At 42.1% G+C, this 19,056-nt stretch overlaps 1 protein-coding gene across 2 annotated transcripts in view; it reads right to left on the minus strand.

Annotated features, from left to right (window-relative positions):
* CPNE8 (copine 8) overlaps positions 1-19,056 on the minus strand; it is a 545,271-nt gene that overhangs the window by 153,898 nt on the left and 372,317 nt on the right. For both annotated transcript variants that reach the window (XM_069764995.1, XM_069764997.1), the window contains exon 7: positions 16,247-16,310. In XM_069764995.1, the coding sequence (XP_069621096.1) occupies positions 16,247-16,310 (64 nt within the window). The remainder of the gene's footprint in view (positions 1-16,246; positions 16,311-19,056) is intronic.

Genomic DNA, 19,056 nt, shown 5'->3' on the forward strand with positions numbered 1-19,056 from the left:
CCCCTTACCAGCATCGGACGTACTATACCGTCCGATGCCGGCTGCCCTGCTTTGATGCAGGGCTCCGCGGTGAGCCCGCATCAAAGCCGGGACATGTCAGCTGTTTTGAACAGCTGACATGTACCCGTAATAGGCGCGGGCAGAATCGCGATCTGCCCGCACCTATTAACTAGTTAAATGCCGCTGTCAAACGCAGACAGCGGCATTTAACTACCGCTTCCGGCCGGGCGGCCGGAAATGACGTCATCGCCGACCCCCGTCACATGATCGGGGGTCGGCGATGCTTGTATATTGTAGCCATAGAGGTCCCAGAGACCTCTATGGTTACTGATGAGCGGTGGCTGTGAGCGCCACCCTGTGGTCGGCGCTCACAGCACACCTCCATTTCTGCTACATAGCAGCGATCAGCAGATCGCTGCTATGTAGCAGAGCCGATCGTGCTGTGCCAGCTTCTAGCCTCCCATGGAGGCTATTGAAGCATGGCAAAAGTTAAGAAAAAAAGTTTAAAAAAAAGTGAAAAAAATAAAAAAAACATAAAAGTTTAAATCACCCCCCTTTCGCCCCAATCAAAATAAATCAATAAAAAAAATATCAAATCTACGCATATTTGGTATCGCCGCGCTCAGAATCGCCCGATCTATCAATTAAAAAAAAGTATTAACCTGATCGCTAAACAGCGTAGCGGGAAAAAAATTCGAAACGCCAGAATTACGTTTTTTTTGTCGCCGCGACATTGCATTAAAATGCAATAACGGGCGATCAAAAGAACGTATCTGCACCAAAATGCTATCATTAAAAACGTCATCTCGGCACGCAAAAAATAAGCCCTCAACCGACCCTAGATCATGAAAAATAGAGACGCTACGAGTATCGGAAAATGGCGCAATTTTTTTTAAAATTTTTTTTAGCAAAGTTTGGAATTTTTTTTCACCACTTAGATAAAAAATAACCTAGTCATGTTAGGTGTCTATGAACTCGTACTGACCTGGAGAATCATAATGGCAGGTCAGTTTTAGCATTTAGTGAACCTAGCAAAAAAGCCAAACAAAAAACAAGTGTGGGATTGCACTTTTTTTGCAATTTCACCGCACTTGGAATTTTTTTCCCGTTTTCTAGTACATGACATGCTAAAACCAATGATGTCGTTCAAAAGTACAACTCGTCCCGCAAAAAATAAGCCCTCACATGGCCAAATTGACGGAAAAATAAAAAAGTTATGGCTCTGGGAAGGAGGGGAGCGAAAAACGAACACGGAAAAACGAAAAATCCCCCGGTCATGAAGGGGTTAAATAGCTTGAATTGCCATATGTTTACTCCATAAAAAACATATGGACATGTCACCGGCATGTCAGCTTTGTACACATTTAGGTACAATCTAAGGGTAGCGTCACACAGTGGCATTTTGATCGCTACGACGGCACGATTTGTGACGTTCCAGCGATATATCCGTGACGTTCCAGCGATCTCGCAGTGTCTGACACGCTCCTGCGATCATGGACCCCGCTGAGAATCGTACGTCGTAGCAGATCGTTTGAAACTTTCTTTCGTCGTCTAGTGTCCCGCTGTGGCGGCATGATCGCATGGTGTAACAAAGGTGTGCATGATATTGTATACGATGTGCGCATAGTAACCAACGGCTTCTACATCGCACATACGTCATGAAATTATCGCTCCAGCGTCGTACATTGCAAAGTGTGACAGCAGTCTACGACGCTGGAGCGATATTGTTACGATGCTGGAGCGTCACGGATCGTGCCGTCGTAGCGATCAAAATGCCACTGTGTGACGGTACCCTTAGGCCTTGATTACACAAGCATTTTGCCTTTCTGTCACTTTTCAAGTGACAGTCAATAAGGAATGGATCAATCAGTGTCAAGAAAATTGTCTATATACCGTATATTCTTTAAAATATTTCATATCAGTAATGGAGAAACAGCACAGGTCACCAGTCCGAACTGGCTTACTATACAATGACTGCACATAGTCAATGAGAATAAGAATTGAATTTCCATAAAGATTTTCTGGTAACAGTCTAAAATCTGCATCCGATACAACAGAAGCACCCTTTAACATGTTTGAGACCCATGCAGCCAATACTAGAGTAACATGCTGGCACTGTTGTCCACTATCACATTTCCAGACGCTATACTTATTGCTGTCAGGTAGGGCACTTCTTGACTCTCGGCATTCAAGCAAACTATTTGTGGGCTACAAAGCTGCCACAGCGTGCAGCCATTAGTCTGCATTCAGAAAAAGTAACAAGTTTGTTCATTAAATGTCTTCTTTAACCCCTTAATCCCATATGACGTACTATCCCGTCCAGGTGACCTGGGACTTAATTCCCATGGACGGGATAGTACGTCATATGCGATCGGCCGCGCTCACGGGGGGAGCGCGGCCGATCGCGGCCGGGTGTCAGCTGCCTATCGCAGCTGACATCCGGCACTATGTGCCAGGAGCGGTCACGGACCGCTCCCGGCACATTAACCCCCGGCACACCGCGATCAAAGATGATCGCGGTGTGCCGGCGGTGCAGGGAAGCATCGCGCAGGGAGGGGGCTCCCTGCGGGCTTCCCTGAGACGATCGGTACACGGTGATGTGCTCACCGTGTACCGAGCGTCTTCTCCCTGCAGTCCCCGGATCCAAAATGGCCGCCGGGCTGCATCCGGGTCCTGCAGGGAGCACTTCCGGGTCAGGATCAGGCTGCAGCTGCAGCTCTAATCCTGCCCGGCTGTATGTCAGATCACCGATCTGATAGAGTGCTGTGCACACTGTCAGATCGGTGATCTGTGATGTCCCCCCCTGGGACAAAGTGAAAAAGTAAAAAAAAAAATTTCCACACTTGTAAAAAAAAAAATAAAAAAAAAATTCCTAAATAAAGCAGAAAAAAAAAATATTATTCCCATAAATACATTTCTTTACATAAAAAAAAAAACAAAAAAACAATAAAAGTACACATATTTAGTATCGCCGCGTCCGTAACGACCCGACCTATAAAACTGGCCCACTAGTTAACCCCTTCAGTGAACACCGTAAGAAAAAAAAAAAAAAAACGAGCCAAAAAACAACGCTTTATTATCATAACGCTGAACAAAGAGTGGAATAACACGCGATCAAAAAGACGGATATAAATAACCATGTTACCACTGAAAACGTCATCTTGTCCCGCAAAAAACGAGCCGCCATATAGCATCATAACCAAAAAAATAAAAAAGTTATAGTCCTCTGAATAAAGCGATGCCAAAATAATTATTTTTTCTATAAAATAGCTTTTATCGTATAAAAGCGCCAAAACATAAAAAAAATGATATAAATGAGGTGTCGCTGTAATCGTACTGACCCGAAGAATAAAACTGCTTCATCAATTTTACCAAATGCGGAACGGTATAAACGCCTCCCCCAAAAGAAATTCATGAATAGCTGGTTTTTGGTCATTCTGCCTCACAAAAAAATCGGAATAAAAAGCGATCAAAAACTGTCACGTGTCCGAAAATGTAACCGATAAAAACGTCAACTCGTCCCGCAAAAAACAAGACCTCACATGACTCTGTGGACCAAAATATGGAAAAATTATAGGTCTCAAAATGTGGAGACGCAAAAACTTTTTTGCTATAAAAAGCGTCTTTTAGTGTGTGACGGCTGCCAATCATAAAAATCCGCTAAAAAACTCGCTATAAAAGTAAATCAAACCCCCCTTCATCACCCCCTTAGTTAGGCTAGGTTCACATTGCGTTAATGGGTTAACGCTAACGGACAGCGTTGCACGGCGAAAATGTCACAATTAACGCCGTGCAACGGGTCCGTTAGCACAACCATTGACAGCAATGTGATTTTCAGGTGTAGCGCATCGCTAGAGCGTGCCATTTTCGGCTCGCGCTAGCAAGGTGCCATTCTTTTGTGGCGCGCCTCAGACGCTGCTTGCAGCGTCCGCGGCGCGCCCGAGGTCCGATCCCCGATCTTCCAGAGCGGGGACGTTAACGCGACCACTAAACACGACACCTAAAAAGACATTGCGTTAGCGCAATCCGCTAGTGCTAAACGGATTTCCCTAACGCAATGTGAACCTAGCCTTAGGGAAAAATAATAAAATTAAAAAAAATGTATTTATTTCCATTTTCCGGTTAGGGTTAGGGTTAGGGTTAGGGCTAGGGTTGGGGCTAGGGTTAGGGTTTGGATTACATTTACGGTTGGGATTAGGGTTGGGATTAGAATTAGGGGTGTGTCTGGGTTAGGTGTGTGGTTAGGGTTACAGTTGGGATTAGGGTTAGTGGTGCGTTTGGATTAGGGTTTCATTTATAATTGGGGGGTTTCCACTGTTTAGACACATCAGGGGCTCTCCAAACGCGACATGGCGTCCGATCTCAATTCCAGCCAATTCTGCATTGAAAAAGTAAAACAGTGCTCCTTCACTTCCGAGCTCTCCCGTGCGCCCAAACAGGGGTTTACCCCAACATATGGGGTATCAGCGTACTCGAGACAAATTGGACAACAACTTTTTGGGTCCAAGTTCTCTTGTTATCCTTGGGAAAATAAAAATTTGGGGGGCTAAAAATCATTTTTGTGGGAAAAAAAAGGATTTTTATTTTCACGGCTCTGCGTTGTAAACTGTAGTGAAACACTTGGGGGTTCAAAGTTTTCACAACACATCTAGATAAGTTCCATGGGAGGTCTAGTTTCCAATATGGGGTCACTTGTGGGTGGTTTCTACTGTTTGGGTACATCAGGGGCTCTGCAAATGCAACGTGACGCCTGCAGACCAATCCATCTAAGTCTGCATTCCAAATGGCGCTCCTTCCCTTCCGAGCTCTGCCATGAGCCCAAACAGTGGTTCCCCCCCACATATGGGGTATCAGCGTACTCAGGACAAATTGAACAACAACTTTTGGGGTCCAATTTATTCTGTTACCCTTGTAAAAATACAAAGCTGGGGGCTAAAAAATCATTTTTGTGAAAAAAAAAAGAATTTTTATTTTCACGGGTCTGCGTTATAAACTGTAGTGAAACACTTAGGGGTTCAAAGTTCTCACAACACATCTAGATAAGTTCCATGGGAGGTCTAGTTTCTAATATGGGGTCACTTGTGGGGGGTTTGTACTGTTTGGGTACATCAGGGGCTCTGCAAATGCAACGTGACTCCTGCAGACCAATCCATCTAAGTCTGCATTCCAAATGGCGCTCCTTCCCTTCCGAGCTCTGCCATGCGCCCAAACAGTGGTTCCCCCCCACATATGGGGTATCAGCGTACTCAGGACAAATTGGACAACAACTTTTGGGGTCCAATTTATTATGTTACCCTTGTGAAAATACAAAACTGGGGGCTAAAAAATTTTTGCGAAAAAAAAATAAATTTATTTTAACGGCTCTGCGTTATAAACTGTAGTGAAACACTTGGGGGTTCAAAGCTCTCAAAACACATCTAGATAAGTTCCTTAGAGGGTCTAGTTTCCAAAATGGTGTCACTTGTGGGGGTTTTTAATGTTTAGGCACATCAGGGGCTCTCCAAACCAACATGGCGTCCCATCTTAATTCCAGTCAATTTTGCATTGAAAAGTCAAATGGCGCTCCTTCCCTTCCGAGCTCTGCTATGCACCCAAAAAGTGGTTTACCCCCACATATGGGGTATCGTCGCACTCAGGACAAATTGCACAACAACTTTTGTGGTCTAATTTCTTCTCTTACCCTTGGGAAAATAAAAAATTGGGGGCGAAAAGATCATTTTTGTGAAAAAATAAGATTTTTTATTTTTACGGCTCTGCATTATAAACTTCTGTGAAGCACTTGTTGGGTCAAAGTGCTCACCACACATCTAGATAAGTTCCTTAAGGGGTCTACTTTTCAAAATGGTGTCACTTGTGAGGGGTTCCAATGTTTAGGCACATCAGGGGCTCTCCAAACGCAACATGGCGTCCCATCTCAATTCCAGTCAATTTTGCATTGAAAAGTCAAATGGCGCTCCTTTCCTTCCGAGCTCTGCCATGCGCCCAAACAGTGGTTTACCCCCACATATGGGGTATCGTCGCACTCAGGACAAATTGCACAACAACTTTTGTGGTCTAATTTCTTCTCTTACCCTTGGGAAAATAAAAAATTGGTGGCGAAAAGATTATTTTTGTGAAAAAATATGATTTTTTATTTTTACGGCTCTGCATTATAAACTTCTGTGAAGCACTTGTTGGGTCAAAGTGCTCACCACACCTCTAGATAAGTTCCTTAAGGGGTCTACTTTCCAAAATGGTGTCACTTGTGGGGATTTCAATGTTTAGGCACATCAGGGGCTCTCCAAACGCAACATGGCATCCCATCTCAATTCCAGTCAATTTTGCATTGAAAAGTAAAATGGCGCTCCTTCCCTTCCGAGCTCTGCCATACGCCCAAACAATGGTTTACACCCATATACGGGGTATCAGCGTACTCAGGACAAATTGGCCAACAATTTTTGAGGTTCAATTTCTTCTCTTACTCTTGGGAAAATAAAAAATTGGGGGCGAAAAGATCATTTTTGTGAAAAAATATGATTTTTTATTTTTACGGCTCTGCATTATAAACTTCTGTGAAGCAATTGGTGGGTCAAAGTGGTCACCACACATCTAGATAAGTTCCTTAGGGTGTCTACTTTCCAAAATGGTGTCACTTGTGGGGGGTTTCAATGTTTAGGCACATCAGTGGCTCTCCAAACGCAACATGGTGTCCCATCTCAATTCCTGTCAATTTTGCATTTAAAAGTCAAATGGCGCTCCTTCCCTTCCGAGCTCTGCCATGCGCCCAAACAGTGGTTTACCCCCACATATGGGGTATCAGCGTACTCAGTACAGATTGTACAACAATGTTTGGCATCCATTTTATCCTGTTACCCTTGGTAAAATAAAACAAATTGGAGCTGAAATAAATTTTGTGTGAAAAAAAGTTAAATATTCATTTTTATTTAAACATTCCAAAAATTCCTGTGAAACCCCTGAAGGGTTAATAAACTTCTTGAATGTGGTTTTGAGCACCTTGAGGGGTGCAGTTTTTAGAATGGTGTCACACTTGGGTATTTTCTATCATATAGACCCCTCAAAATGACATCAAATGAGATGTGGTCCCTAAAAAAAAATGGTGTTGTAAAAATGAGAAATTGCTGGTCAACTTTGAACCCTTATAACTCCCTAACAAAAAAAAATTTTGGTTCCAAAATTGTGCTGATGTAAAGGAGACATGTGGGAAATGTTACTTATTAAGTATTTTGCGTGACATATCTCTGTGATTTAAGGGCATAAAAATTTAAAGTTGGAAAATTGCGAAATTTTCAAAATTTTCGCCAAATTTCCGTTTTTTTCACAAATAAACGCAAGTTATATCGAATAAATGTTACTACTAAAATGAAGTACAATATGTCACGAGAAAACAATGTCAGAATCGCCAAGATCCGTTGAAGCGTTCCAGAGTTATAACCTCATAAAGGGACAGTGGTCAGAATTGTAAAAATTGGCCCGGTCATTAACGTGCAAACCACCCTCGGGGCTTAAGGGGTTAATGTAATGTAATGGTGTCTAGCTCATTTCAACTTCTACATGGATCCTGCATGTGTCCAGTTATCTCTATTCATGTCAGTAAGCATATGTATTGGTATCTAGCTCATTTCAACTTCTACATAGATCCAGCATGTGTCCAGTCATCTCTAGTCATGTCAGCAAGCACATGTAATGGTATCTAGCTTATTCATCTTACTTTGCTTGTCCCTTAATGCCGTGAGGTCATGTATTGTTTTTCATAGAGGTTTATGATCCATGTAGGCCTGCACACTTTATCTGTTCACTACACTCATTGTGTCCTGCTATCTTAACTTAGTTTGATTGATTGCTTACGAGGTAAAATAGTTTGAGATCTTAGAGCAAGCTTCCTACATATTCAGACATAGCCTGGGGAAGCATTTATGCAGGGGGTAGCATTTATATACATTTAATCAAAGCACATTTATTCGAAGTACCTGGCAGCTAGACAGGGCAGGAGACAGGTAAGACAATTAAACAAACCTATTCCCTGTACATTTGAACTATAACAAATATTTACCATATGCATTTGAATAATTATATCCTGGCTGCTGCATTCACTCGCATCCACCGTCATTGCAGTAACTCTTTACACTCCATCCATATCGGCCCCTCAGTCCTCTCCTCTATGTATAGCACTCACGCTCTTTTCACATTGCTAAACTGCACAGATCCATTAAGTCCTATCATCCAACACAAGAGATGCTCTCACAAATCACTTAACCATCTGCTCACTTTTTCTATCCTCCTTCTCCTAGTCACAGGAGATATCTCTCTGAACTCCGGCCCCCCATATTATAGTAAGTCAAATCCCTGAACTCCTACACTTAGAAATTCCTCAAATCTCATTAACCCCTTTCTGCCATCGGATGGAATAGTACATCCAATGGCAGGACCCCCACTTTGATGCGGGCTCCGGCGGTGAGCCCGCATCAAAGCCGGGACATGGCAGCTGTTTTGAACAGCTGACATGTGCCTGTAATAGGCGCGGGTGGAATCGCGATCCGCCAGTGACTATTATCTAGAACAGAGATTGTGGGTCAAGGCCTTAAACATCAGTATCTGACTTCACAAATGGTCTTCTAGATGAATGAGAAATAATTTCCACGGACACATTTCAAAATCTTATAGAAAGCCTTCTTAGAGGATTTGAAACTGTTACAGATGCAATGCAGTGACCAACTCCATATTAATACCTATGGATTTAGAATGGGATGTCATAAAAAATCTTGTGGGTGTATTGTGCAGATCTGCAAATACTTTGGTTCATATAGTGCATATCTTATAGCAATATGTTTAAAGTTTATTTAGACTCCTGGTATCCCCATGATATTCGTACTAAAAGGGGCTCAGACATTCTAGAAAGTGGAACACCGCCCTTCATTATTTACAGAGTCATGGCTTTGTAAATTAGTATAGTAGTTCTCTGCAGTGCAGTTCTATTTTCGTGAATAAGAACTGAGACACAGCCATAATAGAATATACGGAGCTGTGATTAGTAAATACTAACAATACATTTGCATGGCTCCTTCATTCACATGATAGGCAACAGTGTTAGGAATTGGCACCTCACCAATATTAACTTTGTTGGCCTTTTCCAAAGATAGACTATCAATACTGAAATGCTACAAAACCACACTGAGAATCAATAAAAAGTAAAGAAGATAAAAGCTGAAGAGCTACCTGTTTTCTAGTTTCCTACTCTGTTCAACACTTAATGTAATGATGTGATTTAGTAAATCCATTGAGATAAATGGATTGAAGGGATATCATGGTAATAGGATTCCTTAACAATATTACTAATATCTTCCCAGAATAGGTAATATTTACACACTGTTGATATCTGTTAATGGGTTGTGCAATTTCGCCATACAGAAACCATGGAAAGTCTACTTCTAAAGCAGAGAGATGAAGCTGCAACCCATAATGAGGTCCTGGTTATGGGGGACTTTAACTACCCGGATATTAACTGGGAAACAGAAACCTGTGAAACCCATAAAGGAAAAAGGTTTCTGCTAATAACCAAGAAAAATTATCTTTCACAATTGGTGCAGAATCCAACCAGAGGAGCAGCACTTTTAGACCTAATACTATCTAATAGACCTGACAGAATAACAAATCTGCAGGTGGTCGGGCATCTAGGAAATAGCGACCACAATATTGTACAGTTTCACCTGTCTTTCACTAGGGGGACTTGTCAGGGAGTCACAAAAACACTGAACTTTAGGAAGGCAAAATTTGACAAGCTTAGAGATGCCCTTAATCTGGTAGACTGGGACAATATCCTCAGAAATAAGAATACAGATAATAAATGGGAAATGTTTAAGAACATCCTAAATAGGCAGTGTAAGCGGTTTATACCTTGTGGGAATAAAAGGACTAGAAATAGGAAAAACCCAATGTGGCTAAACAAAGAAGTAAGACAGGCAATTAACAGTAAAAAGAAAGCATTTGCACTACTAAAGCAGGATGGCACCATTGAAGCTCTAAAAAACTATAGGGAGAAAAATACTTTATCTAAAAAACTAATTAAAGCTGCCAAAAAGGAAACAGAGAAGCACATTGCTAAGGAGAGTAAAACTAATCCCAAACTGTTCTTCAACTATATCAATAGTAAAAGAATAAAAACTGAAAATGTAGGCCCCTTAAAAAATAGTGAGGAAAGAATGGTTGTAGATGACGAGGAAAAAGCTAACATATTAAACACCTTCTTCTCCACGGTATTCACGGTGGAAAATGAAATGCTAGGTGAAATCCCAAGAAACAATGAAAACCCTATATTAAGGGTCACCAATCTAACCCAAGAAGAGGTGCGAAACCGGCTAAATAAGATTAAAATAGATAAATCTCCGGGTCCGGATGGCATACACCCACGAGTACTAAGAGAACTAAGTAATGTAATAGATAAACCATTATTTCTTATTTTTAGGGACTCTATAGCGACAGGGTCTGTTCCGCAGGATTGGCGCATAGCAAATGTGGTGCCAATATTCAAAAAGGGCTCTAAAAGTGAACCTGGAAATTATAGGCCAATAAGTCTAACCTCTATTGTTGGTAAAATATTTGAAGGGTTTCTGAGGGATGTTATTCTGGATTATCTCAATGAGAATAACTGTTTAACTCCATATCAGCATGGGTTTATGAGAAATCGCTCCTGTCAAACCAATCTAATCAGTTTTTATGAAGAGGTAAGCTATAGACTGGACCACGGTGAGTCATTGGACGTGGTATATCTCGATTTTTCCAAAGCGTTTGATACCGTGCCGCACAAGAGGTTGGTACACAAAATGAGAATGCTTGGTCTGGGGGAAAATGTGTGTAAATGGGTTAGTAACTGGCTTAGTGATAGAAAGCAGAGGGTGGTTATAAATGGTATAGTCTCTAACTGGGTCGCTGTGACCAGTGGGGTACCGCAGGGGTCAGTATTGGGACCTGTTCTCTTCAACATATTCATTAATGATCTGGTAGAAGGTTTACACAGTAAAATATCGATATTTGCAGATGATACAAAACTATGTAAAGCAGTTAATACAAGAGAAGATAGTATTCTGCTACAGATGGATCTGGATAAGTTGGAAACTTGGGCTGAAAGGTGGCAGATGAGGTTTAACAATGATAAATGTAAGGTTATACACATGGGAAGAAGGAATCAATATCACCATTACACACTGAATGGGAAACCACTGGGTAAATCTGACAGGGAGAAGGACTTGGGGATCCTAGTTAATGATAAACTTACCTGGAGCAGCCAGTGCCAGGCAGCAGCTGCCAAGGCAAACAGGATCATGGGGTGCATTAAAAGAGGTCTGGATACACATGATGAGAGCATTATACTGCCTCTGTACAAATCCCTAGTTAGACCGCACATGGAGTACTGTGTCCAGTTTTGGGCACCGGTGCTCAGGAAGGATATAATGGAACTAGAGAGAGTACAAAGGAGGGCAACAAAATTAATAAAGCGGATGGGAGAACTACAATACCCAGATAGATTAGCGAAATTAGGATTATTTAGTCTAGAAAAAAAGACGACTGAGGGGCGATCTAATAACCATGTATAAGTATATAAGGGGACAATACAAATATCTCGCTGAGGATCTGTTTATACCGAGGAAGTTGACGGGCACAAGGGGGCATTCTTTGCGTCTGGAGGAGAGAAGGTTTTTCCACCAACATAGAAGAGGATTCTTTACTGTTAGGGCAGTGAGAATCTGGAATTGCTTGCCTGAGGAGGTGGTGATGGCGAACTCAGTCGAGGGGTTCAAGAGAGGCCTGGATGTCTTCCTGGAGCAGAACAATATTGTATCATACAATTAGGTTCTGTAGAAGGACGTAGATCTGGGGATTTATTATGATGGAATATAGGCTGAACTGGATGGACAAATGTCTTTTTTCGGCCTTACTAACTATGTTACTATGTTACTATCCCTTTCTCAGTGTGTACAAGTTTTCTGTCAGAAGAGATAGAGTAGGAGGAGGGGAAAATATAATTTTACAGACCTCTCAGCCTCAAGATGTGAGCAAGGTAATATTTTCTAAACTGTAATATGGCTTTTTTTTTCTTTTTTAATTAATGTGGTTTATTATTATGATTGATATCTAGTGATATCTTTCCACAATATGCAATCTTTATGCATACTACTCACATCTAATAATAGAACTAAGACGTTTGGACAGATCTTTCTCTTTTGTCATTTCCATAGCTTGCTGATAATAGCTGATACTGTTAAGATTCCCTTATATTGGATTCTACAAAAATCATCATCTTGATATAGTCTCAGTATATAGTTACCTTTATATATACACGATTATGAGTGAGTTTGGGGCCTTATTTTTGTTAGTACACCTTCTGGAGGTATTCAGATTTATTGTCAGGTTTGTTATCTCAAAAGGTAATGAGAGAAAGACTAAAGAAAAGAGAAAAATCCTTACGCTAGGAAAACACACAAATTTCTTTAGGCAGCCTACTGTCATATATTATTGTGCATGGCTGATCTGACACATCCCTCTGGGCCGAAGGTATAATACTGAAAACTACATTTTGCTTAGATCCTCTCATTTGTCAAATAGTTTTTCTTCCTTCATTTTTTATTTAATATCCGAAAAGAAGTATGCTAAACACAAAGCCAGCTATAGAAAGAGCCAGAAAATTCTAGACTTGATTATGACAAGGCATTTACCTAGAAATTAATTTATTCTTTTATTGTGCTTTATTGGTAGAAACACTTTCTATATTATTGAAATCATTTTAATACATTTTAATTTCCTTTTTAATCTGACTTACTCTAAAATACATACCTTACATTCTTTCCCAGGTTTTACATACTATTCATTTCATTTTGCAAAAGTGTGATGACAAATATGAGTTTATTTAAAGTGTCTTTCAAAGTGCGTGAAAAATGCAATGTGCTGTTAAATGTTAGAACATGCTGTTAGAAAAGGTATGTTAGCTCCCTAATTCAGTTTCTATATATCAGGCAGCATTCTATTGCAATAAATACCAACAAAAAACTAGCCACCAAAAATCCCTTATAGAGAGACAAACACTCTAGGGTAAATCAGAAAACAAACTTGAGGACACAGAGTGCAAAACAGGTCTCATTAAACACCATATTTTATCTCAATATTTTAAAAAAATGAAATATATATATAATCAGATAAATGTAATATGCAAACAGAGTATTCCTAAAAAAATGGTAATGCCAGTACAATAAAAGTTTTTTTAAAAACAGAAATATATATGACAATCTATATATATATATATATATAAAATTGTCTAAGTGTCACTTCCGTCTGTCTGTCCTTCTGTCACGGTTATTCATTCGCTGATTGGTCTCGCCAGCTGCCTGTCACGGCTGCCACGACCAATCAGTGACGGGCACAGTCCGTAAGAAAATGGCCGCTCCTTACTCCCCGCAGTCAGTGCCTGTCGCCCGCATACTCCCCTCCGGTCACTGCTAACACAGGGTTAATGCCGGCGGTAACGGACCGCGTTATGCCGCAGGTAACGCATTCTGTTACCGCCGCTATTAACCCTGTGTGTTCCCAACTTTTTACTATTAACGCTGCCTATGCGGCATCAATAGTAAAAAATGTAATGTTAAAAATAATAATAAAAAAAAACCTGCTATACTCATCCTCCATTGCAGCTCGCGCCGGCCGCCATCTTCCGTTGCAGGTTCCAGTGGCAGAAGGACCTGCCATGACGTCATGGTCATGTGACCGTGACGTCATCATAGGCCCTGCGCTACAAAGACCTGCCATGACGTCACGGTCATGTGACCGCGACGTCATCACAGGTCCTGCGCTAACACCAACCCTGGGACCGGAACCTGCCGTGGACTACAAGGGCTCCCTCGGAAAGGTTATGTTTATTTTTTATTTTTTCACCTGTGACAAACCTGGCTGGGCAATATACTACGTGACTGGCCAATATACTACCTGGCTCTGTGCTGTATACTACTTTGCTGTGCAATATACTACGTGGCTGGGCAATATACTACGTCACTGGGCAAAATACTATGTGGCTCTGTGCTGTATACTACGTCACTGGGCAATATACTACGTCACTGGGCAATATACTACGTCACTGGGCAATATACTACGTGGCTCTGTGCTGTATACTACGTCACTGGGCAATATACTACGTGGCTGGGCAATATAATACGTGGCTGCGCAATATACTACGTAACTGGGCAATACACTATGTGGCTGGGCAATATACTACGTGGCTCTGCGCTGTATACTACGTCGCTGGGCAATATACTACGTGGCTGGGCAATATAGTACGTGGCTGCGCAATATACTACGTAACTGGGCAATATACTATGTGGCTGGGCAATATACTACATGGCTGCGCAATATACTACGTCACTAAGCATTATACTACGTAACTGGGCAATATACTACGTGGCTGGGCAATATACTACATGGCTGGCCAATATATTACATCACTGGGCAATATACTACGTCACTGGGCAATATACTACGTGGCTGGGCAATATACTATGTAGCTGGGCAATATACTATGTGGCTGGGCAATATACTACTTGGCTGGGCAATATACTACGTGGCTAGGCAATATACTACGTGGCTGGGAATATACTACGTGGCTGGGCAATATACTACGTCGCTGGGCAATATACTACATGGCTGGGCAATATACTACGTGGGCTGTGCAATATACTATGTTGACATGCATATTCTAGAATACCTGATGCGTTAGAATCGGGCCACCATCTAGTCTACTATATAATTGTCTAAGGGGTACTTTCGTCTTTCAGTCTGTCTGTCGACAACTTCTGTCATGGAAATCCCACGTCGCTGATTGGTCTCACCAGCTGCCTGTCCTGGCTGCCGCGACCAATCAGCAACGGGCACAGTCCGGCCGAGAATTAGTCCCTTCCTACTCCCCTGCAGTCAGTGCCTGGTGCCCGCTCCATACTCCCCTTCAGTCAGCGCTCACACAGGGTTAAAGCCAGCGTTAACGGACCGCGTTATGCCGCGGGTAACGCACTCCGTTAACGCTGCTGTTAACCCTGTGTGTCCCCAACTTTTTACTATTGATGCTGCCTATGCAGCATTAATAGTAAAAAGATGTCATGTTAAAAATAATAAAAAAAAACAAAAACCTGCAATTCTCACCTTCCGTAGTCCGCTAAGTCATCTGGGTAATTTCGCAATGCATCCTGGGAACGGAAGATGGCGGCAGCATCGGCACAGCTTCGCTGGATCCCGGTGGGTGAGTATATAACTATTTTTTATTTTAATTAATTTTTTTAAAGGGAACCTGTCACCCCGTTTTTTCAGATTGAGATAAAAATACTGTTAAGTAGGGCCTGCGCTGTGCGTTACAATAGTGTATGTAGTGTACCCCGATTCCCCACCTAAGCTGCGAAATACATTACCAAAGTCGCCGTTTTCGCCTGTCAATCAGGCTGGTCAGGTTGGGTGGGCGTGGTGACATCGCTGTTTCTTCCCCAGCTTTCCGTTGGTGGCGTAGTGGTGTGCGCATGTCCAAGTGCCGAATCCACTGCGCGCAGGTGAAGAAAAAGCGCGCGATCTGCGCTATTACCCTTGTCATCGGTGGGGGCGGCCATCTTCCTGAGGCCGTGCGTGCGCAGATGGAGTGCTCTGCTGCACGGGGCTTCAGGAAAATGGCCGCGGGATGCCGCGTGTGCGCAGATAGAGATCGCGGCGGCCATTTTCCCAAAGCCGAGTTTGCATCTCGGCTTCAGGAAAATGGCCGCCGCGATCTCCATCTGCGCACGCGCGGCATCCCGCGGCCATTTTAACTCATAGTTAATGTTCAGTGTTTATACGATTGTGTGATGCAAATTCTTAAATAATGTATCTGTAATGATGTTTTTATATGGAATGCATGTCAAGAATGACCTTGTGTGTACAACTCACAATTTATATTCAGTATTTCACAATCAAGTAGTGCAAATCCTAATAACATTTATCTGTAATGACGTTTTTATATGTGTCATGCTTTTAAATACTTTTACTTGACACTCCCAATATCACTGTGATTAAGACTAAGGAGACCACTGGAAACGTGGCATTCTATTGATCTGCCTTTTTAATGAAAATTAAAAATAAATAAGAACTTTTTTTTTTTAACTTACGGATGTTCCAAACGACCTTAGTGATTTAGTGAAACAGTGACAGTAATTAAATATAATACTGGGAGAAAGTGAATGAACAAGCTACTTACTCTGCAATTATTTAGCTCTTCTGCAGTGACAATGATGGTTCCACAGTTCTTTCCTGGAATTCCTCTATTAAAGAAGAAGAATCAAGTAAAGAGTCAGGAACAAGGAAACCTATGGTACACATTTGGTTAAAATACTGTTACAAGTAAATTGTACAGTATCACTGGAGATAATAATAATTACCACTTCCATTGGCTATACAGTACATCATGTCAACATGTTATATACTGTATATAGATTTTTTTATTGCATTGAGATTCCATACATACTAGCAAGAATTGTCTAGATAAGAAATGTGTTTGGGCCAAACATCAACTAACGATTGCAGTATGAAGCAATGGCCTGGAACATGATCTAAATAGAGATCCTGAAGCCATGGGTTCTCATTTAATAGTCACTGATATTACTGGAATCAGTGAATTATACACCTTTTGGCGACAACACCTGTAATTTCTTGTTTAAATCCTTATAATGATATAACTAGGGAGGCACTGTGAGATGAAGAAGGTTTTAGGACATTGTTATCAGATTTCACAGTAGACCATCTGATTTAAGGCTTTGAATATCAAAAAGGGAATCTGTCACCAATTTTTTGCCACCTAATCTTATGGTAGCATAAAGTAATGATAAAGACCCTGATTCCAGCAATGTGTCACTTACTGAGCTACTTACTGTAGTTTTGATAAAATCCCCATTTTAATCAGCAGGAATTTATCACTAGAGGACAAGTAAACCTGCTGCCATATAGTCTTCTATATTCATGATCTTTGTATAACCCTGCTGGTAGATTCAATGGAGATAAAAATGTATACTATATGCTGCAATACTGTAGTATCAGACAATTGTAGGTTTAACCCATTGAAATGGCGGTCCAAGAAAATGTATTTTAAAACCTAAGCCAAATCACCAATTTGCAGTGTATGAACACATTTACTGATATTGCACATCTGGCCACTAATGTTTTCAATGGGCAAAATTATCTTGTATAAATTGTTCCAAATGCTGCTATATTGATTAAAGTAGCTTCCAGTCTATATTATGTAAATATAAGTTGCCAATGGTATATTTAAGGGGCTCTACAAAGTTACAAGTACCTTATAAATTAATACCAGCTCTTGAACTGAGGGCTGGTGATGTGACAAAATCTAAAGCTGGCAGATAATGATACACGCATAACAATTTCAAGTATTGCAGGTGATCTTTTTTGGTTGAGCACACCATCCATATTATTATACGGTCTTGACAATAAATAATATCGGGGGAAAAAAATCTAGGACTCTTTTTTTTTTAAGCCAGATCATGTGACTTCTTTAACCCATTAGTGAAAGAGCCAATTTGCAGCTTAATGACCAGGCCAATTTTTACAATTCTAACCACTGTCACTTTATGAGGTTATAACTTTGGAACGCTTTAACGGATCCCGCTGATTCGGCGATTCTTTTTAGTGACATATTGTACTTAACGTTAGAGGTAACATTTCTTTGATATTATTTGCGTTCATTTATGAAAGTAATGGAATTTTTAAAATTTAGCAATTTTCAAACTTTGAATTTTTATGCCCTGTAAGAGTCATGTTGGTCTGGTAGTCGGGGGCAGATATATCTCGCCCAGGTACTTGTCCTGTGTGAATTAGGCCGCTCAGTATCTTCAGGATACCGATGGGTTAATAGGTGCAGGGATAAAGGAGGACCAGATGGGGGTTTCCGCCCGTCCGCCTGGGGCACACAGATTGCCTGTCTGTGTGAGACGAACGTGAGCGAGAGCTGGGCTCAAGGACTGTGTGACGTTAGCTGGGTGGGAGAAGCCCCCCAGTTGTTAAGTTAGCAACGTGTTGGTTTAGTTAGTGCCGGACAGGCTAGGATTTATTTTTATGTTTTGTTTTTCTGTGTTGCTTTCACTTTAATAAATCTGACCTGAGGTCAGCCTACTCGGAAACCTGCTGTACGCCTCAGAATTCAATGCACAAACCACGTGACCTTTGACCCCAGCAAAGGCGATCCCGGAGTGTTTTGTCACATTGTGGTGGAGAATGCGGGCATAACGTGGCACAGGCGACAGTATGGAAGACGTGGTGAAAGCCCTAGTACAGTCCACTGCCGTACAGCAGCAGGCCACTGCCGCACAGCACGAAGCTAATCGCTTGATGGCCGCACAGCTGAAGGAGTTAGTCGACATGATGGTTGCAGACCGCCAGCTTCTCCAACAGGTGGCGCAGCGCCTGGTGAGCATGCCTGACGCGGACCCGGAAGCAGAGTCCAGAAGGATCCATGTGAGTCGATACTGGCAAAAGCTGACTGCAGAAGATGACGTCGAGGCATACCTGACAACGTTTGAGTGGACGGCCTTGAGGGAGAAGTGGCCGAAGGCACGATGGGCCGATTTGATTGCCCCGTTTCTCTCCGGCGAGGCCCAAAAAGCTTACCATGACTTGGACCCGGAAGACGCTCAGGACTTTGAGAAGTTGAAAGCTGAGGTTCTGGCCCGGCTGGGGGTGACGACGGCTGTCCGTGCACAGAGGGTACACCAGTGGACATACCAGCAAGATAAACCGCCGAGGTCCCAGATGTTCGACCTGATCTACTTGACAAAGAAATGGTTGCAACCCGAGGTACTGACAACACCAGAAATAATCCAGCGGGTTGTCCTGGACAAGTGCCTGAGGGTACTACCACCCGCGCTGAGAAGGTGGGTAAGCCAGGGAAATCCCACGACCGCGGATCAACTTGTGGAGTTGGTCGAGCGTTATTCCGTGGCAGAAGGACTTCCCGACGAAACCACTAGCACCCGGTCTGTGCCTCCTCCTCGTGGAACC

The sequence above is a fragment of the Ranitomeya imitator genome, chromosome 4 (genome assembly GCF_032444005.1).
Source record: "Ranitomeya imitator isolate aRanImi1 chromosome 4, aRanImi1.pri, whole genome shotgun sequence".
In the NCBI taxonomy this organism is placed as follows: Eukaryota; Metazoa; Chordata; class Amphibia; order Anura; family Dendrobatidae; genus Ranitomeya; species Ranitomeya imitator.